Source organism: Megascapheus bottae, chromosome X (assembly GCF_031878675.1).
Source record: "Megascapheus bottae isolate mThoBot1 chromosome X, mThoBot2.hap1, whole genome shotgun sequence".
NCBI classification, from domain to species: Eukaryota; Metazoa; Chordata; class Mammalia; order Rodentia; family Geomyidae; genus Megascapheus; species Megascapheus bottae.
Window position 1 is genome coordinate 36,183,376 of NC_143547.1, and position 23,137 is coordinate 36,206,512.

Sequence of the window (23,137 nt, forward strand, 5' to 3'; positions counted from 1 at the left end):
TCCTGAGTAGCTAGGATTACAGTTGTAAGCCACTGCACCCAGCATTGTTTTTATTTTGCGAGTGGTGGGACTTATATCTAGGGCCTGGGCACTGTCCCTGAGCTTGTTTTACTCAAGGCTAGCATATACCACTTGAGCTACAGTGTTTTTCTGTAAATGTGGCACTGAGGAATCCAACCCAGGGCTTCATGTATGCTATGCAAGCACTCTATCTCAGCCTACTGAGTAGCTATGATTACAGGCATGAGCCACTAGCACCTGGCTTGCTTGCTTTCTCCTCCTCCTCCTCCTCCTCCTCCTCCTCCTCCTCCTCCTCCTCCTCCTCCTCCTCCTCCTCCTCCTCCTCCTCCTCCTCCTCCTCCTCCTCCTCCTCCTCTTCTTCTTCTTCTTCTTCTTCTTCTTCTTCTTCTTCTTCTTCTTCTTCTTCTTCTTCTTCTTCTTCTTCTTCTTCTTCTTCTTGTGGATCATGGGGCTTGAACTCTGGGTCTAGGTGCTGTCCCTGAGCTTTTAGCTCAAAGCTACCACCCTATCCTTGAGCCACAGCCCAACTTCCCATTTTCTAATGATCAATTGGAGATAAGATTCTCAAATTCTTTAGTGCCTGGACTGGCTTTGAACCTCAATCGTCAGATCTCAGCCTCCTGAGTAGCTAGGATCATAGGCGTGAGCCACTGTGCCTGGTGCCTGGCTCTTTCATCTTTGTGTGTGTGGGGGGGTGTTATGGTGCTTGAACTCAGCCTGGATGCTGTCCTTGAGCTATTCAGCTCAAGGCTACTGACCTACCCTCAAGCCAAGCCCCACTTCCCATTTTCTAGAAGTTAATTGGAGATAAGAGTCTCAGGTCCTTTTGTGCCCAGGATGGCTTTGAACCTTAATCCTAAGATCTCAGCCTGCTGAGTAGGTAGAATTACAGACGTGAGCCACCATGCCCCACTTCTTTCATCTTCTTTACAGATGATATCACTAAGATTTAGAGAGAAGGGACTTGTCCAAGGTCTGTATCTTCTTTTCTAGTTCAACGACCGCCTCCTTTACTGCGTGCCCAGGCTGCGACTGCTTGGCCAGAAGTTTAGCGTGCGTGCCCGCATCGATGTAGATGGCATGGAGGTGAGCACCCCAGAGTGGTACCTTGCTTTTGGGAAGAGGAAAGACTGCCTGGTTTTGACATTGAGTCTATCTATGAGTGCATGCTGCAGAGTGCTAGACCCTGGGGAGCTCAATAAACTTAACCATGGCCCTTTCTCCCTCCATTCAGCTAAAGGAAAGCTCCAATTTCAACCTTCCTCGGACCTTCCTGGTGTCAGGAAAGCAGCGCTCCCTGGAGCTCCAGGCCAGGTACCTATCCTTGCCTGTCTTCCCTTCAAACCCCTCTTTCCTTCAGATATGCTGAGGCATTCCAGACACCTTTCCCCCAAGATGCAGGCATGTTCTTCAGCAATGGGGGTGATCCCTGAGGGCTAGCCAACATATGGATTTAGGGTGAGTACTTTATGTATGAAAATGATGCAGAACCCTTGCCAGCAGAGCCTTTTGGAGATTGAATAAGCTCTCCCTGATTGAAATGAACATTTCTTCTAGTGGGTTTTATTAGAGAATGATAGTATTGTAATCCTGTCATGAACACCAGCATCACAAACAGTATAGTGTAGATTCGCTGATTTGAAGAAAATAACTAAAATAACCAGGAATAAACAATTGTAATGCTTTGTCCATGGTAGGAGCCTGGTGTGGGAAAAACAGCCCTAAAACATTTGTTGGCCAGGCACCAGTTTCTCACATTTGTAATCCTAGCTGCTCAGGGGGATGAGATCTGAGGATCACAGTTCAAAACCAGCTTAGGCCAGAAAGTTCATGAGATTCTCCAATTAACCATCTAAAAAGCTGGAAGTGGAGGTTTGGCTCAAATAGTAGAGAACCATCCTTGAGTGAAAAAGTCAAGTGATAGCCCTAAGTACTGGGAGGAAAAGCAACTGAAGGGAAAAAAATGACTGATGAAGCGTCTGGAGTGTGTCCTAGTGGTAGAATGTTTGCTTAACTTGCATAAAGCTCTAGGTTTGATTCCACGGTACCATATACACAGAAAAAGCCAGAAATGGTGCTATGGCTCAAGTGGTAGAGCACTAGCTTTGAGAAAGCTCAAGGACAGTGCTGAAGCCCTGAGTTCAAGCCCCAGGACTGGCAAAAAAAGATAAAACAAATGACTAATGAAGCCAGGTGCCAATGGTTCATATCTGTAATCCTAGCTACTCAGGAGCCTGAGATCTGAGGATGGAAGTTCAAAGCTAGCCGGGGCACGAACATCCATGAGATGCTTATCTCCAATTAACCACTAGAAAACCAGAAACAGCACTGTGGCTCAAGTGGTAGAATGGTAGTAGTCTTTAGCTAAAGAGTTCAGGGACAAAGCCCAGGCCCACAGTTCAAGCCTCATGACCACCACCACCACTACCACCACCAAGAAAAGACTGATGAGTCAAGATATCTTTCATATATAAAGCCAGGCACTAGCAGCTCATACCTGTAATCCTAGCTACTCAAGACAGTGAGATCTGAGGATCCTGGTTCACAGCCAGCTATGGCAAAAGAGTCCATGAGAGAGATTCTGGGCCTCCAAGAAGTGCAGGGTTTCCACCTAGTGGCAGAAAGAAGGAACAAAGAGTTTGCTTTTACTTCCCTTAGGAACTGTTTTTAAGTTGCTTAGTAATTTTCAGAGAATATATGAGGGAAAGGCTCAGCTTTCTCCAACAGTCTTTTTGGAAACACATAGCTGGGGAGTGATGGCTGAAAAGATCTTGTTCTTGATAATATTCACCTTGTCCATCAATCCTTCAAAGAGGAATCACATTGTTGTAGTCTAGTAATTCACTGTGATTTTTTAACAAACCATTGGTGTCATTCTATTGTGCAGTTTGTTAAACCTTTTATGACTTCAATAAACTTAGTTAACTTGCTGACTGGCTGGAAAAAAAAACAATTGTTTTTTAAGCCAGGCACTGGTGGCTCATGCCTATAATTCTTACTACTCAAGCAGGCTGAGATGTGAGGATCTCAATTTGAAGAGTCTCTGTGAGACTTGATCTCCAGGTAACCAAGCTACAACTAGAACTGTGGCTCAAGTGGTAGAACACTAGCCTTGAGCAGAAAGCCTCAAGGACAGCACCTAAGCAATGAGCTCAAGCCCCAGACTGTCCCCCCCAAATAGATTTTAATGGAAAACTCCAAACACTCAGAGAAGTGATACAATAAACACTCATATTCCCCCAAGTTAGATAACCAGTTCTCAATGATTGCAGCCCCAGGACCCAGTGCAGAACTTCTAAAAGTAATTGGTGCCCCAAACTCTATCCCCCAAGGTTCTGATTTAAATGGTATAGGGTAGAGCCTCAATGTTGAGAGCTTTTAAGACCTCCTCAGACGCTGGGCACTGAGGGCTCACAGCTGTAATTCTAGCTACTCAAGAGGCTGAGATCTGAGGATCTCAGTTCTAAGCCACCCCATGCACAGAAGTCCAAAAGTCCATGAGACTCTTATCTCCAATTAACTACAAGAAAACCAGACATGGTGCTGTAGCTCAAAGTAGATCATGAACCTTGAGCTGAAGATCTCAGGGACAGACACCCAGGCCCAGAGTTCAAGCCCCCATGATCAACCAAGGTGGAGGGTAGAGTCCTCAGGTAATTTTAATGTGTGAACCAGGGCCCAGAGCCAATTATTTAAAGTCAATAATTGGGTCTGGGGGTTATAGCTCAAGGCCCTGGGTTCTGCTTCAAGTATCATGCAAAAGAGAATGTCAGCTACAAGCATTTTATCAGATTTATTTTTTTTCCAGCTTTCCTTTTTGTTGGGATCTTTTTCCTAGGCTGGCCTTGAATCATCCTGGGCTTCTTGTTTCAGCCTCCCAAGAAAGTGGAACTATAGGCATATGACATCACAACTGGCCTTCCATATATGTCCTTTGCTGAATAATCTTAAAGTAAATTACAGGAAGTTGAGGTATAGCTCAAGTGGTAGAATGTCAGCCTTGAGTGAAAACACCAATTGGATTACAAGGTCCTGAGTTCAAGCCCCAATATGGGCACAGAAATACATATATGAAATACTGGTCAGCCAGGTACCAGTGGATCACACCTGTAATCCTAACTACTCAGGAGGTTGAGATCTGAGGATCAAGGTTTGAAGCCCATCCAGGCCAAAAAGTCCCTATGAAGTGTTTATCTCCAATTAACCACTCAAAAACCGGAAGTGGTATTGTGGCTCAAGTGGTACAGCATTAACCTTGAGACAAGGAAGCTCATGGACACCACGCAGGTCCTGAGTTCATGCTCCACAAGCAATTTAAAAAGTAGTGGGGCTGGGAGTTTGGCTTAGTGGTAGAGTGCTTACCTAGAATGCACAAAGACCTGGATTTGATTCCTCAACATCACATGCATAGAAAAAGTCTGAAGTGGTGCTGTGGCTCAAGTAGTAGAGCTCTAGCCTTGAGAAAGCCCAAGGACAGTGCTCAGGCCCCTAGTTTAAGCCCCAAGACTGGCAAAAAAACTATGAAAAAATATATTTGGGGCTGGGAGCCTGGCCTAGAGGTAAAGATTGCCTAGCATGTACAAAACCCTGTGTTCAATTCCTCCATACCACATACACAGAAAAAGCTAGAAGTAGTGCTATAGCTCAAATGGTAGAGTGGTAACCTTGAGAAAGCCCAAGAACAGTGCCCAGGTCCTGAGTTCAAGCCCCAGGACTGGCAAAAACAAAGTTTTTAAATATTGGTTAAAGGATTTTAAATATGAGACTAGGTAGTGGTGTGGAAAATGAGACAGGGGGGGAGAGGGAAAAAGAATGATGAAGAGTGGCCAGGCATGTGGCTCATAGCTGTAATCTTAGCTACCCAGGAGGCTGAGATCTGAGAATTGAAGTTCAAAGCCAGCCAGGCCAGGAAAGTCCAAGCCCTGCCCCCCTCTCTTTGTGTTAGTTGTGAGGCTTGAACTCAGGGCCTGGAGACTGTCTTGATGTTTTTCACTCAAGGCTAGCACTCTATCACTTTGAGTCACAGCACCACTTCATATTTTCTGATGGTTAATTCAAGGTAAGAGTCTCATGGACTTTCATGCCTGGGCTGTCTTCGAACCATGATCCTCAGATCTCAGCCTCCTGAGTAGCTAGGATTACAGGTGTTAGCTACCGGCCCTCTGCCTCCCAAGAGACTGACAACAAAAAAGAAAGATGGAGGATGAATAATTTTGAAATACTTTGCAGCTGTGATGTAGATACCAATGAAAAGCTGTGGATCAGGTAAGGAAAGAGAAAGCAATGGAGAGAGTAATTCTGAACAGATTATATGAATATCTGAAATACTATGGTGCAACCCCTTACTTCAATTAATACACAGTAGGAAGAATAAATAAGTAAAACAGGATCTACTGGGAGAATGTGTACTAACAGGAGTGGGGATAGCTAATGAAGAGGGTGAGTGAGTGTGCATATGGTCAAAATACTTTATTTGCTTGTATGAACGTAATAAAGCCTGTTGAAATTGTTTTAAGAAGGGAGCGTGATAAAAGGAGTAATTTTAACTGGGATATATTGTAAAAAAAAAGTGTGGAAATATTACAGTGAAACCGCCATTGTGCAACTAATGTATGCTAATTAAAATTCTGAGCCTCTTTGTGCTTAAGGGTAGTGCTCTACCGTTTGAGCCACAGCATCGATTCTGGCTTTTTCTGAGTAGTTTATTGAAGATAAGAGACTCAGATTTTCCTGTCTGGTCTGGCTTCAACCCGTGATCCTTAGATCTTAGCCTCTGGAGTAGCTAGGACTAGAGGCATGAGTCACGGGTTCCTGTCTTAATTTAAACATTTTTAAAAATAGAAAGCCCAACTAAAAGTTAGTAGGCTGGAGGTATTGCTTATGTGGTAAAGTGCCTGCCTAGCAAGTGTGATGTCCTGAGTTCACACCCCAGTACTGAATAAAGAGAGGGGGGAGAGAGGGAGGGAAGGAGAGGAAGGAAGGAAGGAAGGAAGGAAGGAAGGAAGGAAGGAAGGAAGGAAGGAAGGAGGGAAATTAAAATATAAATCATAACCAATTGTTTTCCAAAACATATATATATATATATATATATATATATATATACACATAGATTAATAGGAAATAAATTTGGGGGCTAAATTACTTGCCTAGCAAACACAAATTCCTGTGTTCAAATCCAGTACCACCCAGCAAAGGTAAAAATATTTGTGTGTTTGTGCATGCACCAGTACTGGGGCTTATACCCAGGACCTCACATGCCCTTAGCTTTTTCATCAAGACTGGCACTCTACCACGTAAGCCACAGTTCTACTTTCTGGTTTTTTGCTGATTATTTGGACATAAGAGTTTACATACTTTTCTGTCCAAGTTGGCTTCAAATTATGATCCTCAGATCTCAGCCTCCTGAATAGCTCAGAGTTCAGACTTAGATTACAGCTAGATTGTAGTAGCTTTTGAGTCACCAGCACCTGGTCATAATTTTTTTTTGCCAGTCCTGCACTTGAGCTCAGGGCCTGAGCACTGTCCTTGGGCTTTCTCAAGGCTAGAGCCTCAGCACCATTCCAGCTTTTTTTCTATGTATGTGGTACCAAGGAATTGAACCCGGGTCTTTGTGCATGCTAGGCAAGCACTCTACCACTAGGCCAAACTCCCGGCCATGAAATAATTTTTAAAAACAATACAATCAACCCTGCCACTCAGAAATAACTTGTGCTAATGTGTTTCTCAGAACCCCTTCCCAACTTTTCTTACCACATTTCATTGTGAAAGTTTTCAAAATACAGAAAATGAGAAAGAATTACAGTGAACACTCAGACTCATCATTTAGATAGTATTTGTTATTACTATGCAATATTTAATTATCATATATCTCTCCTTTTAGCCTTTCACCAATCCAGTGATGTATAGTGCAAATATCACTACACATAGTTCTCAAGAGTCTGGCATGTAAATCATTAGTTTTACTTCATTACTTTTTTAAGCAACCCCCTTTATTTGGGTAAATTTTTAATTATTAAATTTATATAATGTAGGAAATTATGTCACATATTTTTCCCCAGTCTTGGGCTTTTCCTCAGGGCCTGAGCACTGTCCTTGGACTTTCTCAAGGTTAGAGCTCTACCACTTGAGCCTCAGCACCATTTCCGGCTTTTTTCTATGTATGTGGTACTGAGGAATTAAACCCGAGTCTTTATGCATGCTAGGCAAGCACTCTACCCACTAGGCCAAACTCCCAGGCCACTATGTCACATATTTTTAACAAAAATATGCTAGCTATATTTTATATTTTCTTTTCATTCTTTCTTTTCTTGTTTTTCTTTTCTTTCTTTCTTTTTTTTGGTGCTGATCATGGGCCTTGAACTCAGGGCCTGAACTTTTGTAATCAAGGCTAGTGCTCATCTACTTGAGTCACAGCTAAACATCCAGCATTTTTTGGTGCTTAATTGGAGATCAGAGTGTCAAAGAATTTTCTGCCCTGGCTGGCATCAAACCATGACCCTCAAATCTCAGCCTCTGGATTACAGGCGTCAGCCACCAATCCCTGTAATAATCATTCTTAAAGCTAAATACTGAGCCATATACTTACTTTTGCTTTCCCTTTTTTCTTCTTTTTTTCAGTTGTGGGGCTTGAACTCAGGGCACTGTCCTTGGGTTTTCTCAAGGTTAGCACTCTACCACTTGAGACATAGCACCACTTCCAGCTTTTTCTGTGTATGTGATACAGATGAATTGAATCCGGGTCTTTGTGCATTCTAGGCAAGCACTCTACCACTAGGCCAAACTCCCAGCACCACATCTCTACTTTTTCATGAAGTGGTTTTAAGGATATAATCAGATTTTCATGTTAGAAAAATACATTTTTCTAATACCTGAAACAAGTCTCAATATTTAAATTTCAGAAATCAGGTAAAGTAGAATGTAAATCTGTATTGACATTTTCAACAGAAGTCATCAAATTTAAAATAAGAACAGAGAAAAAATATTTTAAAAATTAAACATTGCTATGTCTATAGGTTGTAACTACATTTTAATTTAATATTAATTAAGGAAAGGACATTTCAGCAGAATGTCAAATACCAAAAATACTATCTGATAAGTTAGTAAACTCTAATATTACTTTCATCTATAACTGCTCTTAGCTATGTAAGAGCATTAAAATGAAATCTTGTTAAAAATACATTTTGCCAGTTACTGGTTGCTCATACATGTAATTCTAATTCCTCGGGATGCCAAGATCTGAGGACTGCAATTTGAAGCCATCCTGGGTAATATGGGAGATATTTATCTCCAGTTAACTACCAAAAAGCCAGAAGTGGAGTTGTTACTCAAGTGGTAGAGCAGTAGACTTGAGCACAAAATCTCAAGGATAGCACCTGAGTTCAAGATGAATATACATGATGAATCCCTTGCTTTGTGCTTACTAGACAAGAGCTATACCACTTAATAGTCCATTATTCTGTTTGCTTTTGACACTGAGTGTTACTAATTTTGCTCCTGTCTCTGCCTCCATGGTAGCTGGGATTACATCACAGTCAACTAGGAAAAAATGCTTTTGATGCCTGGAGTATGAATGTGGAAGGAAATAGAAGACAGAGTGAGTTGTTGGAGGAGGTCTCACGGAGGCCCAGGCCTTGGGGAGGCAGGAAAACCAAAGAGGAAGGACCGTGAGGGACAATGCTAAGAGAAGAGAACAAGGCCCCTTGAGGTTAAGTCCCAGTACTGGAACACACACACACACACACACATAACGGAGGAAGTCACAGTGATTGAGCACCTAGTGTAACAGACATTCTGCTTGGTCCTTTATACGTTATCTCAGTGATGCTCAGAATGAACCCCAAAATAATAGTTATCTTTGCCATTCTGTGGGGGTAGGGGAGTGTGCAGGCACACGCAAGTCCTGTTGTTTGAATTCGGGGCCTAGGAATTGCCCTTGAGTTTTTTGGCTCAAGGCTAGTAATCCTCTACCATTTGAGCCATACATAACTCTACTTACAACTTTTTTTGGAGGGGGTGCTGAACTGGAGATAAAGGTCTCATGGACTTTAGTGCCCAGGCTGGCTTTGAACCTTGATCCTCAGATCTCAGCCTCCTGAGTACCTAGTATTACAGGCGTAAGCCATTGGAGCCCAACTTGTCCCTTAGCTTTTAAAAGCTCAAGGCGCATGCCCTACCCCTACAGTTCTACTTCTGACATTTTGGCGGTTAATTATAGGTAAGGGTCTCCCACACTTTTCTGCTTAGGCTGGCTTTAAACTATGATCTTTAGATCTCAACTTCCTAAGTAGCTAGGATTATAGATGTGAGCCACTAGTGCCTGGTTTCCAATTGTTGTTTTTTGTTTGTTTGTTTGTTTTGCAATTGATCTACCTAACTCAGCATTTTTCTTTCTTCCCCACAAGGACTGAGGAGGAGAAGAAAGATTGGGTCCAGGTAACATCCAAGAAGGCTTGGTGGGAGGGGGCTGAAAGAGTATTAACAGGTCTCAGGGGACACGGATTCTTCTCCCCAAAACTCCTGTCTAACCTGCCTTCCAACGAACTCTGCCATTCCCATTTTATAGCTAAGCAAACTGAAGTCCAGTGGCAAAACAGAAACTCACAAATTCAGGATGTTGGTTCCTCCGAGTGAGTCAAGACTTGTGAATCCTTAACACAGGCAGAGGCTAAGAAAGCCGGCTAAGGTTTTTCCACTATCAGACCCTCCCCCATCCCCCACTTTTCCCTCTCATTTTTCTAATTACCTGCAGTAGGGGAGGGGTTTGCTCAAGATTATGTGTCTGGCATGGGCACAGCTGAGCCTAGAACTTAAATTTTCCTTCCTCCAGACTAAGGCATAGGAAGGTGAAGTGAGGGTGGGGATATGTGGCTTGTCCAGTGCTCTGACCTCTCATTTCTTACCCCTCCCTGGTAGGCCATCAACTCCACTCTCTTAAAGCATGAACAGACCCTGGAGACCTTCAAACTGTTGAACTCGACAAACAGGGAAGATGAAGACACCCCACCCAACTCACCAGTAAGGGTCCCCCCCATCACCCTCAGCACTGGAAAACCCTTTCCAGCCTCTGAATTCCCACCTTGAAACATGATCTCTCATTCTAAGGAAGTAGAGATTAGATTGACAATGAATGGACTCAAAGGAACAGTCTTTTTTTTTTCGTGGGACTTGAACTCTGGGCCTGGGCACTGTCCCTGAGCTCCTCAGCTTAAGGCTACCACCCTACCTCTGGAGCTATACCTCCACTTCTGGTTTTCTAGTGGTTAATTGGAGATATGAGTCTCACAGACTTTAGTGCCTGGGCTGGCTTTGAACTGCAATCCTCAGATCTCAGCCTCCTAAATAGCTAAGACTATAGGTGTGGGCCACCGTGCCCAGCTACTCTTTTTTATTTTATTTTTGCCTTTTCTGGTGCTTGAACTCAGGGCCTGGCACTGTACTTGAGCTTTCTCAAGGCTAGCATTCTACATCTCGAGACACAGCGCTACTTCCAGCTTTTCCTATGTATGTGATACCAAGGAACTGAACCTAGGACTTTGTGCATGTTAGGCAAGCACTCTACCACTAGGTCATACTCTCAGCCCCAGGAGCAGTCTTTTGTTTGTAGGACTGCAGAGAAATCATTGAGGGAACAGGCCTAGAGAGTAAAAGTGACCTACCTCGGGTGGCACAGTGAGGCAGGAGGAGCCAAGCTAGGCTCAAAGCTACAGGTAATCCTTGCTATTTAGGAGGCTGAGATCTTGGGATCACAGTTTGAAGGCAACCCAGGCAAGAACAATCCTGGAGACTCTTGTCTCCAATTAACTACCCCCACCCTCAAAAAATACTTGGAAGTGAAATAGAGCGCTAGCCTTGAGCAAAAGAAGCTCAAGGACAGTGCCGAGGCCCTGAGTTGAAGCCCCCCAAAAAAGGGGTTAGGTGTTCTCAATGTCTTTGCTGCACCCCCTCCCCCCATCCCCCTAAGTCTTGGGAAATGAACAAGGGTTGGTTGGACTGAGCAGAGGAGAAGCTGTCTCTGACCTGGATTCTGGCCGTTCTCCTAGAATGTGGACCTTGGGAAGAGGGCACCCACGCCCATCCGGGAAAAGGAAGTCACCATGTGCATGCGCTGCCAGGAGCCTTTCAACTCCATCACCAAACGCAGACACCACTGCAAGGCCTGTGGGCATGTGAGTGTTAGGAGACAGGGGAAGCCCCCAAACCCCCTTCTGAAATGGATACCCTTCAACAGCAGGTGGGGGAAGGGAGGGGAGGGGGGAAAGGGAGAGCCTGCAAATCTGCACATGTGGTACTTGCTACACTAAAGGGGAAGGCCTGCTAGAATCAAGCTGCTTTTGTCCACTTGCCACCCCAGGTGGTTTGTGGGAAGTGTTCCGAGTTCCGGGCCCGCCTCATCTATGATAACAACCGCTCCAATCGTGTGTGTACTGACTGCTATGTGGCCTTGCATGGGGTGCCTGGGAGCAGTCCAGCCTGCAACCAACATACACCCCAGCGCAGGAGGTCTATCCTTGAGGTAAGAGCCAAGCCTCTGACCCCTACGATTTGAGGAGACCTAGGCTCTCTGAAATGTAGGTGTTATGTGCACTGGCTGATAAAGTAGCCCAGGGCAAAAGTAGTATAAGAGTTAATCCAGGCGGACGATGGTGGATTGGACCTATAATCCTAGCTACTCAGGATGCTGGGATTGAGGATTGCAGTTCACAGTCAGGCCAGGCAGAAAAGTTTGTAAGACTCTTATCTCCAATGAACCACAAAAGGCCAGAAGTGGAGTTCTGGCTCAAGTGGTAGTGCTCTAGCCATGAGCATAAAAGCCCAGGGACAGCACCCAGGCCCAGAGATTAAGCCCCAGGATTGGCCAAAAAGGGAGTAAATCCAAGGCAGTCATTTTATTAAAATGTTTTATAGATATTTTTGCTAGTCCTGAGGCTTGAACTTAGGGCCTGGGCACTGTTTAGAGGATAGTACTCTGCCACCTGAGCCACTTCCAGCTTTTTCTGTATATATGGTACCTAGGAATTGAACCCAGGGCTTCATGCATGCTAGGTAAGCACTTGTCCACTAGGCCAAACTCCCAGCCCTGCTTTACACATTTGACCCTTATAGCAAGTAATCTACCCATGCTCTTATCCCTAGTTTACAAATGAGGAAACTACTGCAGAGAGACGTTATTTGACCAAGTGCACAGTTAATAAGTGGTTGTTTTTGTTTGTGTGTTTGTGTCAGTTAATGAAGCTTGAGCTTTTTTTTGCCAGTCCTGTGGCTTGAACTTAGGGCTTTCTCAAGGCTAGAGCTCTACCACTTGAGCCACAGCACCACTTCCAGCTTTTTCTATATATGTACTGAGGAATCAAACCTAGTCTTCATGCATGCTAGGCAAGTACTCTCTCACTAGGCCAAACTCCTGACTCCAAGGCTTGAGCTTTTTAGCTTAAAGTTAGTGCTCTACCACTTGCACTACACCTCTACTTCTATTTTGATGATTAAATTAGAGGTAAGGGTCCCACAGATTTTCCTGCCTGGGCTGGCTCCAAACTGTGATCCTCAGATCCAGGTCTCTTGAGTAGCTAACATTACAGGCAGGAGCCACCAGTGCCCAGCCATTTTTGTCTTTTTTTTGCCAGTCTTGGGCTTGGGTTCAGGGCCTGAGCACTGTCCTTGGGCTTTCTCAAGGCTAGCACTCTACCACTTAAGCCTCAGCACCACTTCCGGCTTTTTTCTATGTATGTGGCACTGAGGAATCGAACCCGGGTATTCGTGCATGCTAGGCAAGCACTCTACCACTAGGCCAAACTCCCGGCCCCGTTTTTGTCTTTTGAAATGGGGTTTTTCTGTGTTACTTAGGCTGACCTCAGTCATCCAGCCTCCTGAGTTGCTGGGATTTATAGACACAACTCAAGGTTGTTTTTTTTTTAATTAACAAATTGCCCTTTCTTACTACAAACTAGGATCAGGAGAAATAAAGCACTATATTTCTTCTTCTCAGAAATTAACACTTGTCCTATCTTTCTAGGCTCCTGAACATATTTGGGGAGTTTGTTTTTCTTTTAAGAAAATCAAGCCATGTAACACTTAGAGACAGCTTATGTGTCTGTGCCAATAACGCTTTGCTTATGTTAGCTCATTTAAGCCTCACAAGAGCCCTCTGTGTTTTCCTTCCAAGTCCATACATTTTCATCCAGAGCTGGGAGTATGAGCCAACTTGCATTACCTACCTACCACCTACTCATCCACCCCCTCAACCACAGTGCTAGATTGCCCCTTGCTGAGTGATAGATGTATAATGAAAGATGTAAAAGGTGAGGTATTGAATGTGTGAACTGCTTGAATAAATTGACCAGAGTACCTGACTGCCTTTAGATGCCCTTGCTGGCATGTGAATAGCCTTTCTCTGGCTGTGTGTGTGTGTATACCAGTTCTGGGGCTTGAACTCAGGACTTTGTTGCTGTCCCTTAGCTTTTTCACTCCAGGCTGGTACTCTAATACTTGAGTCACACCTCTCCTTTTGGCTTTCCTTTTGGTGGTTAATTGATGGAAATAAGTCTGATGAACTTTCCTTCCCAGGCTAATTTCGAACTGTGATCCTCAGATCTCAGCCTCCTGATTAACAAGGATTAGGGAGTGAGCGACTGATACCCAGGTTACTTCTCTCTTTTTTTCCCCAGTCCTGGGGCTTGAACTCAGGGCCCAAGCACTGTCCTTGGACTTTCTCAAGGCTAGAGCTCTACCACTTGAGCCTCAGCACCACTTCTGGCTTTTTTGTGTGTATGTGGTACCGAGGAATTGAACCTGGGTCTTCGTGCATGTTAGGCAAGCACTCTACCACTAGGCTAAACTCCAGGCCCCAGGTTCCCTCTTTGGCTCTTACATGCAACAGCCATAGCCTAAGTCAGACAGACAAGTATAGCTTTGAATCTCAATTCTGACTCAATAGGAGCCAACAGTGAAAACTTCTATCACCTGAGTGTCACAGTCTCCATTTGAGACATGGAAATAGCAAGTCATGTACTGGGGGAGGGAGAGCTACTTCAACTAGAAGGGAGTCAGGCTAGGCCATCTGATACCACTGACTTCACCCATGTCTCTTGGATCCCAGAAACAGGCCTCTGTGGCCGCTGAGAACAGCGTCATCTGCAGCTTCCTGCACTACATGGAGAAGGGCGGGAAAGGATGGCATAAGGCATGGTTTGTGGTCCCTGAGAATGAACCCTTGGTGCTGTACATCTATGGAGCCCCTCAGGTGTGCATCCTCCTCCTTTCAAGTCTTTTCAGACTGCTACCCTTTCTTCCCTCTGGTTTTCACCTTTTTTTTGTTTTGGTTGATTGTAGGGCTTGAACTCTGGCCTGGGTACGTCCTTGTGTCCCTGAGCTCTTCAGCTCAAGGCTACTGCCCTACCCCTTGAGCCACAGTGCCACTTCCCCTTTTCTAGTGATTAACTGGTGATAAAGTCTCACAGTCTTTAGCGGCGGCCTGACTTTGAACTGTGATCCTCAGATCTCAGCCTCCTGAGTAGCTAGGATTACAGGTGTGATCTACCTTGCCTGGCTCATCTTCGCTAGCCTTGGGAAATGGGGTAAAGCCCATTTGGAAGGGGAAGCCCACCCTTGGGTCAGTCATAAGGTCTGGCTGTGATTGTGGGCCAAAGCATGGAAGACAAGTAGGTGAGATGGGGAGCCTGGCTTGGTGGAGAAAACTGGAGTGGAACAGGCAGTCCTGGGTCTCATTTGGAGTAAGGATGAGTATACACGTAGGCGTGGAGGAAGTCAAAGCCTGACACCATTCTACTTAAAAGAGACTAGCCCCCAGGCTGGCACCTGTGGCTCACACCTATAATCCTAGTTACTCAGGAGGCTGACATCTGAGGATCACAGTTCCAAAGCAGCCTGGGCACGAAAGTCCTTGAGACTCTGATCTCCAGTTAACCACCAGGAAACTAGAAGTGGCGCTGTGACTCAAAGTGCAGCTAATCTTGAGCTGAAGAGCTCAGGACAGTGCCCAGGCCCAGAGTTCAAACAGCACAAGGAACAAAAAGAAAAAAAAAAGACTAGCCCAGCTGGTTTGGGGTGTGGGAGGAGATGGGTAGTTGAACCAAGTCCCATTTTCATATTGATTACAATGAAGCCAAGGAAGGTTCTTGAGCAAGGGAAGAAAGAAAGGAATAGATGCCAAGTCAATAGAGGGGAAGATCTAGCCCTCAAGGTGACCCTAGCTCTGTCCTTCCTTCCCAGGATGTGAAAGCCCAGCGCAGCTTGCCCCTCATTGGCTTTGAGGTAGGGCCTCCTGAGGCAGGCGAGCGGCCTGACAGAAGGCACGTCTTCAAGATCACCCAGAGCCACCTAAGCTGGTACTTCAGTCCCGAGACAGAGGAGCTTCAACGGCGCTGGATGGCTGTGCTGGGCCGGGCAGGCCGTGGGGATACATTCTGCCCAGGGCCCACACTGTCTGAGGACAGGGAGATGGAGTCACCAGCAGCAGCATCAGGATCCACTTCTGAGTCCCCTGAAGCCCCCCAGACCCGAGACAAGACCTAGAGGGTTTGGGGGGGGATTGGGAGACCCCCACCCCACACTCTAGCTGCCCATGTCCAACTGGGGACTCTAGCCCCCTCCCCTCCCAGCTCAGTCAATACTTGAACTCCCATTACGGGCACTTTCAATCCCGAATGCTGGGTCTTGGGTTTTTTAAAATCATCTTTTCACAAAATGTGGGCTTTTAAAAACAAATATTCCTACCATGATATTAATTTTCTTTTTAAATCCCTATCCGCAGGGAGGTTGGAAGCTATTGCTAAACCCACCTGAATTCGATTATATTCCCCATCCCAAACACCCCAAAGATCCTGCCTCCATCCAACCCCCTCTTTGTTCCCCCCCCCCAAAAAAGCACCAGAGGCAGGAAACATAAATTCAAGTGCCAGCTCTGCCACAAACCCTGGGGCCCAACCTACCCTGAACTCTTCAACCAGTGTGTTCATGTGTTTGACTTCACGTGGGGTGGTGACTAGACCTCTCCTGCCTCTTCCACAGCTTATAGCTTCCCAGCCCCAAGGCTACCCAGTATTTTATCGTCCAGACCCATGGCAGGGCCACCGGGAAGGACAAGGGAACAGGGGTGGGGGGAGGACAAGGATACTCTTTGTTTTGTTTTTAAAGAAAAATACAGTTTATTTCAGGCTTACAGTAACTTTCAGAGCACTGTGATAGTCCATTCATCTGTCTGTCTGTCTGTCTGTTCAAAGTAGCCAGGCTCCAAAGGTTAGCCCAGAAGCCTCTCACTGGTGGCTGAACTCTGAAGCTCAGCTCCCAGAAGCCTGCCTGATTCCATGGCTTACACAGGTCAACCCACAGATTAAACAATGAAGCTATTCATTTTAACTTCTGAAGCTTCATCCCAGGGATGGGAGAAAAGTGATAGAAGAGGTTGAAAGAGAGAGGGAACACCCCAACTCTCCCAACCTCACCGCTTAGCCAGGCTTAGAATTTTTGAGAGAACTCTGTAGGAAGGCTGGAATGAATGTAAGAAGGTAGCAGGGCAATTTCTGAGAGCTCTCCAGTTTGGGTGTGGGGAGGAGTTACTCTGTGGGGAGTTTAGGGTGACAGGGGAGAGGCACCAACAAGCTCTTTTTCCTTTACATCTCTCTCTGTCTCTGTCTCCTCTCTCTCTCTCTTCTCTCTCTCTCTTCTCTCTCTCTCTCTCTCTCTCTCTTTCTCTCTCTCTTTCTTTGGTCTGCATGTCCATCTGGCCATTACTGAACCAGCCAGCCCCTTAAAACTTGAGTGCTGGTCCTCTCCACATTCATTTGCCTACTGTCCACCAGAGTCTAACCCCTTCTTCAGCCACACCCACACTGCCCCCCTCTATCCTCTTCACACTGGCTACACCCAAGAGGCACTGTGCTGGAAAAGCCAGCCTAATCATTCATTTGGTACCTTAAGGCTTGAGGGGTATGGTAAACAAGGTCCCATCACCCTCTCAACCAAGGACTCTAGGGCTTTTTTTTCCCCTGGAAGGAGCTGGACAGGGGATCAGGGAAGAGGGTGGGGACAGGGTAAACAAACACTCTAGAGGTCTACAGACCTCCAAAAAACAACAATAACAACAACAACACCCTACAGAAATCTCCAGACATCTAAGAAACAAAGACTCAAAATCCGTCTCCTGATGGACTCATTTCTTTCTCCGCACAATGGTCCAGCCATCTTCCACTATATCCTCTTCCTTAATAGTCTGGAAATTCGAATCAGAGGACTCAGGCTGGGGACACACCCTATCAGTAGTATCCCCATTATTCACAGCTGTGACCTGGAGGAAAAATAGGAGAGAGTGCTAAATGGCATCGTTAACCATTGGAGACTTAGGCTCACCCAACTTTGCCAGGATTTGGCTGGGTGGCCTTTCCCTCTCTGGAGAATACCATCACCATCACCACCACTAAACCACTGTCAGCAATTCCTTGTGACTCTACCTGCTCATGAACAAAACAGAAAGCATGTTGTACCCTCACCACCCAAGGGGTACCTCTTCACCTCCATTTCTTCCACAGTGTCTGCTTCAGCTTCATCGGCCTGTTTGGCAGTCTTAAGTGCAGTGGCTGTGACTTTGCGCTTCTTTTGAGTGATATGAGAGGTCATCTCCTTCAGTGCAGCCCCATCACCTCTCTGGAAGTGATGGAACATGGTTTGCAGCTGTTGGCTCACCTGCCAAGAAAACATTCAGCCAGTTTGATTTTCCAGCGTATATCTTACTATACAGCCAGCTCAGAGGTGTGGGGGCGGAGGGAGTGGGGTGCCTGGGATTTTCCTTCTCTAAGAAGTCCACCAGTGAGACAGCCACATCTAAAAGGCTCAGGTGAAGCTGTGAGTAAGGCTATCCTAGCAGAAAAGAAACAAAAGACATGAGCTTGATTTTGTTGTGTATGCTCGTCCTGGGATTTGAACGCAGAGTCTAGGTGCTGTCTGTCCCTGAGCTTTTTGTGTTCAGGGCCACAGTTTCACTGCCAGCTTTTTTTTGATAGTTAGTTATAGGTAAGAGTCTTGCAGAGAGAGGCTAGGAATTTGGTTTACTGGTAGAGTGCTTGCCTAGCATGCATGAAGGCCTAGGTTCCATTCCTCAGTACCGCATAAACAGAAAAAGCTGGAACTTGCTCTGTGGCTCAAGTGGTAGAGTGCTAGCCTTGAGTAAAAGAAGCTCAGGGACAGTGCCCAGGCCCTAGGCAAAAAAAGAGCTCTGCAGACTTTACTGCCCTGGCTGGTTTCAAACCTCAGCCCTCAGACTTCAGTGTATTGAGTAGCTAAGATTACAAATATGCAACATGAAGTTTTTTATGGGAAGACAATCTCATCAGGATATGTAATGCTAACTGGAATAGGAGGGGAATCGACCTGGCTCAGCCTGCTCTTGGGATGGGGATGAGGAACAGATCTGGCTAGGAATAATATATGGAGAAATGGAAGATTTGGAAAGGCCTGGAAGACTACTTTTTCCTTTAGGCAAAAGGAAATCTTAGAATGGCCTGGTATATGACTCAAGCACAGAATGGTTTCAGCCGAGATTCTAGAAGCAAAGCAAACAGTTGGGAGGTGGCAGCTATGACCAAAATCAGCTCACCTGGGGCAGACTCCCATCCTCCACGACTGTATCAAACTCATTGGTCATTAGCTCTCCAAGAAAGTCTTCCACTTCATCCAGCTCCAAGTCAGCTGCATAGGAAAGTATAGGACCCTTCATCACCCTGCCTACTATTTTCCTTTTTGGTAGGTCTGCACCTGATTAATAAGTAAAGGCCCAAATGGAACATTTACATTTATCAACTAAAATGCTTTCTTTTATCCAACTTCCCTTCTATGTGACCCTCAACACACTCTCTCTCTCTGAGCCTCAATTTTCTCACCTGTAAAGTGGGACTAATAATGAATGACCTCCTCAAAGGACTTATATGAGGACTCACCCAACACAATGCCTGAAGGTTTGAAGTATAGAGAACCTTCAGAACTCTGGCTCACCTCATACAGGAGACTACAGGCCACGTGTGGTACTTCCAATAAGGAAATTCTCACAGCCTTGACACAAACCTCCTACCATGTGATTCTGGTCAAGCCTTGCTCTCTGGGCCCACAATCTACTTATCTCAGTTAAAGTCTCTCCTCCCAGGGCTGGGAATATGGCTTAGAGGTAGAGTACATGCATCCTAGGCATAAAGCCCTAAGTTTGATTCCTCAGTATGCCATAAACAGAAAATGCCAGAAGTGCTGTAGCTCAAGTGGGAGAGTGCTAGCCTTGGGCAAAAGAAGCTCAGGGACAGTGTCTAGGCCGGGAGTTCAAGGCCCAGGACTGGCAAGAAAAAGTCTCTCCTCCCTGTATATGCTCTCTCTGAAAGAGTTCACGCACCTACTTGCTTGTCTCTGCCATTCAATTAATATCCTCCAAATCTATCTCCAATTTAAGAGTACTTGTAGGCCTAGGTATTTGACAAAGAACTCAGACCCCTATATCCAACTTCCAAACCTGCTTTTCATCCTCCAGGGATCCTCTATTTCATGAAAGGTACTTAATCCACCCCACAATTCATACCAGAAATCTGCTTCTTTTTCTCTCCCTACTTTTAGACAAGCACTATCCTATACCCTAATCCAGCTTCTTTTCCATAATAAATGCCATTGCCCTGTTCTGGGACTCATCTCCTAAACACACATACAGGTACTGAAAATTTGACTTGGGGCCTCCAGTGCTCTTTTGCTTGGCTATTTTTGCTCAAAGCTGGCTCTCTACCACTTGAGCCACACCTCCACTTCTCACTTTTTGCTGCTTAGACAGAGATGACTCTCTTATATGCTTTTCCTTCTAAGCGGGCTGCAAAGTTCAATCCTCCAATCTTAGCCTCTCAGCAATAGAGGCCAAGGCATGAATTCAAGGCCCAGGATCAGTGCGCACATGCACGCGCACGTGCGCGCATGTATACACATATACACATACACACATACACACATACATACACACACACACACACACACACACAGCTTGGAAAGCCTTTTCATATATATCCCTTTGGAGTAGAGAGTCTCCCTACAACCCAGCCTCATTCTCTCTGCACTCCACAAAAATGGCCTTACAACAATGATCCTTTTGACATCTTCCAAAAGTTATACACTATCTCCTCATCATGACAGACCTCTGGAGTGTAACATTCCTACCTGTCCCCACCCACTCACGTTACCTTCTTTTCAACCTGAAGGAAGGAGTCCAATCACTACTGTCTCTGAGAAGGTGCCACCTCCAGCTCAAGTTGCCACAAGAACCCTGTGTTCCTTTTTATCAGAACATTTATCTAACTTTGGATATGTCCATTTATTTTTATCCCTGACTTGATAGTAAACTTTCTTGAGGTAGGACTCTGCTAGATATCAAATCCAAGACAAGAAAATGGAGAACTGTTTTTTTTTTTAAAAAAAGCAAAAACAAAACACTGTTAAAAAATGCTGTTTAAAGAAAACAGCATTTAGGGGCTGGGAGTTTGGGCTAGTGTTAAGAGTGCTTGCATAGTATCCACGAAGGTTCTATTCCTCGGTACCACATACATAGAAAAAAGCCAGAAGTGGTTCTATGGCTCAAGTGGTAGAGTTCTAGCCTTGAGAAAGCCCCAATGAGAGTTCTCAGGCCCTGAGATCAAGGCCCAGAACTGGCAAAAACAAAAACCAGCATTTAATCCATCCCTAATGTGGTCCTTTGTTCCAGTAAAACACTTAAAAGGGCCTCTGGTATCCATCTTTGACATCCTGATAACCATATACAGTTAATGAAAATTTGAAATGCCTGATTAGGCTATGAATTAGTAATATGGTTCAGGTGGTAGGATGCAAGCAACAACCTCTGTGTTTAAGCCCCAGCGTTAAATATACACACACAAATGTAACAAGGTCAGATTGAGATGTAGTAATACCAGGCAATATCAAATCTTTATTCTTTTTATGGCAGTCCTGGGGCCTGAGCACTGCCCTTGGGCTTTCTCAAGGCTAGAGCTCTACCACTTGAGCCACAGCACCATTTCTGGCTTTTTCTATGTATGTGGTACCACAATATCAGATTTTTTAAACAATCATTTTACGTGTGTGTGTGTGTGTGTGTGTGTGTGTTGGCCCAGGGGCTTGAACTCAGGGCCTTGGTGCTGTCTCTGAGATTCTGTTTCTTAAGGCTACTGCTCTAGCACTTGAGCCACAGTGCCACTTAGGGGGCATTTTCTGAGTACTTTATTGGACAAAATGGTCTCCCAGGTTTTTCTACCCAAGCTGGTTTCAAACCACGATCCTCAGATCTCCTGAGTAGCTAGGATTTGGTGGCATGAGCCACCAAAACCAGGCTTATTATATATAAAAATAAAAGTTAACATTGGTGACACGTTGAAGCCTTTTGGTTGTGAGCTGAATTGAATAACATAGCATTAATTCCATCTGCTTTTCACTATATTGGCTGCTAATTGTGGGAAGGTTGGGTGTTCCTGAGATCGAACTCAAGGCCTTGAGCACGGTAGAAAAATGCTCTACCGAGGAGCTACACCCCTCCCCCGCCCCGCCCTCGGCTCAACAATTTTTAAATGCGATGACTCACAACACTAGTGGACAAAGCTGGCGTCGAAACTGTCATACCCATTTTAAGACCCAGAAAACTGAATCTCCGAAGGGTAAAATCTCGTCAGGGTTGAGGGAAATATGATAATTTAGGAGAACAGTCTCGTCAGCTACGAGAACCAGGGATCATGACTGCCAAACCAGCATTCGTTTCCCCTAGCCGTCAGGTAACGAACTGGTCATCCATCATCAACCTCTGCAGAGATGCGCAGGCTCTCTGAGACCGGGCTCCTCCTCTCCCATCCCCACCGCCACGCAGACAGAGAGACAGCCGCGTCCCACACTCACCATTGCGGAAGAAATAATCCTCCACTGCACCACAAAGCCACTCGGCCTTTTCCTGGCTGTGCACGCCCCCGAAGCCATTGTCCACCGCGATCTGAAAACATAGTCCGAATCCCACCATATCAGCTCAGGAACCAGCCTGTGACGATCTGGGAATCGCCCATGTCTGCCCATCCACGCCTCACACATCTCGCCCAACCAGCTCTTGGGACTCCGAATCCAATCTTTCCTCCCGCCATGGTTTAGCTCACCTGCAAAGCAGGCCAAGCCTCCAGTGCGGCTCGGACGCCAGCTCTGTAGAGCGCTCGCGATTCTTCCCCAGCACCCGCCATCATAGCATCTGCCTCACGTGACTCCTCCACAACCCGTTCCCGCCCCAACTAGCCCCAGACCAAACTAGCCGAACGCCGAGGCAGAAAACCCAGCCTTGCTTTTCCGCTGACCTGGCAGGAAGACTAGAGTAGTAGAAAAGTCCACCAGCAAATGCGGCCCCATGGGGAGGCGGGGACAGAGGTAAACCAGCGATGTAGGGAGCACCGCTACAATCACACGCACTAACAAAATCAAACGAAATGAGAGGTGCAAGAACCGTGAAACTATGACTATTGAATCCCTATGGCTAATGCATAAGAACATTCTACAGATAACACTCAAGAAACACAACGTAAAGCAATCCGTGTCTTTAAAACGCATCCTAGGGGCCGGGAGTGTGCCCTAGTAGTAGAGTGCTTGCCTAGCATGCACAAAGACCGGGGTTCCGTAGAGGTTGGAAGCTAGCCCAGGGGGGGAAGTCTGTCAGGCTATTATCGCAAATTACCATCAAAAAGCCAGAAGTAGGGCCAGTAGTTTGGCCTAGTGGTAGAGTGCTTGCCTAGCATACAAAAAGACCCAGGTTCAACTCCTTGGTACCACATACATAGAAAAAAGTCCGAAGTGGTGCTGAGGCTCAAGTGGTAGAGCTCTAGCTTTGAGAAGGACAGTGTTCAGGCCCTCAGCTCAAGCCCAGGACTGGGGAAAAATAAAATAAGAAAATCAGAAGATACCTTCATTTCAAACCTCTGGCCTCTAGAACTATGAGAAAATATATTTTAGTTTAAGTCACTCAGTCTATTATATTTTGCTATGGTGACCAAAGCAAAGTAAGCATGTCAAAGACTCTCCTTTTAAAATCCAGAGAAGCTAGAAGAACAATTTAAGTGGTAGAGCACTACCC

The 23,137-nt window shown here is 45.6% G+C and overlaps 2 protein-coding genes across 3 annotated transcripts in view; one reads left to right on the forward strand and one right to left on the reverse strand.

The window, feature by feature from the left end:
• Positions 1 to 16,244, forward strand: part of Fgd1 (FYVE, RhoGEF and PH domain containing 1) — a 70,778-nt gene extending 54,534 nt beyond the window's left edge. The window contains exons 11-18 of the mRNA XM_090326517.1: positions 1,015 to 1,107; positions 1,256 to 1,335; positions 9,423 to 9,453; positions 9,934 to 10,035; positions 11,061 to 11,186; positions 11,372 to 11,533; positions 14,114 to 14,257; positions 15,247 to 16,244. Coding sequence (XP_090182643.1) covers positions 1,015 to 1,107; positions 1,256 to 1,335; positions 9,423 to 9,453; positions 9,934 to 10,035; positions 11,061 to 11,186; positions 11,372 to 11,533; positions 14,114 to 14,257; positions 15,247 to 15,549 — 1,041 coding nt within the window. The 3' untranslated portion in view covers positions 15,550 to 16,244. The remainder of the gene's footprint in view (positions 1 to 1,014; positions 1,108 to 1,255; positions 1,336 to 9,422; positions 9,454 to 9,933; positions 10,036 to 11,060; positions 11,187 to 11,371; positions 11,534 to 14,113; positions 14,258 to 15,246) is intronic.
• A 465-nt stretch (positions 16,245 to 16,709) lies between these two features.
• On the reverse strand, positions 16,710 to 22,278 carry Tsr2 (TSR2 ribosome maturation factor). 2 transcript variants are annotated; one of them, XM_090326518.1, is made up of 5 exons: positions 22,176 to 22,278; positions 21,928 to 22,018; positions 18,626 to 18,717; positions 17,545 to 17,715; positions 16,710 to 17,320 (listed from the first exon to the last, which is right to left on the reverse strand). In XM_090326518.1, the coding sequence occupies exons 1-5, from the start codon at positions 22,257 to 22,259 to the stop codon at positions 17,186 to 17,188; spliced, it is 573 nt and encodes a 190-aa protein (XP_090182644.1). In that variant the 5' UTR covers positions 22,260 to 22,278; the 3' UTR covers positions 16,710 to 17,185. The 2 variants fall into 2 exon arrangements, with proteins under 2 accessions (XP_090182644.1, XP_090182645.1); XM_090326519.1 differs by having other exon boundaries at positions 17,225 to 17,320; positions 17,537 to 17,715.
• Positions 22,279 to 23,137: the final 859 nt, after the last annotated feature.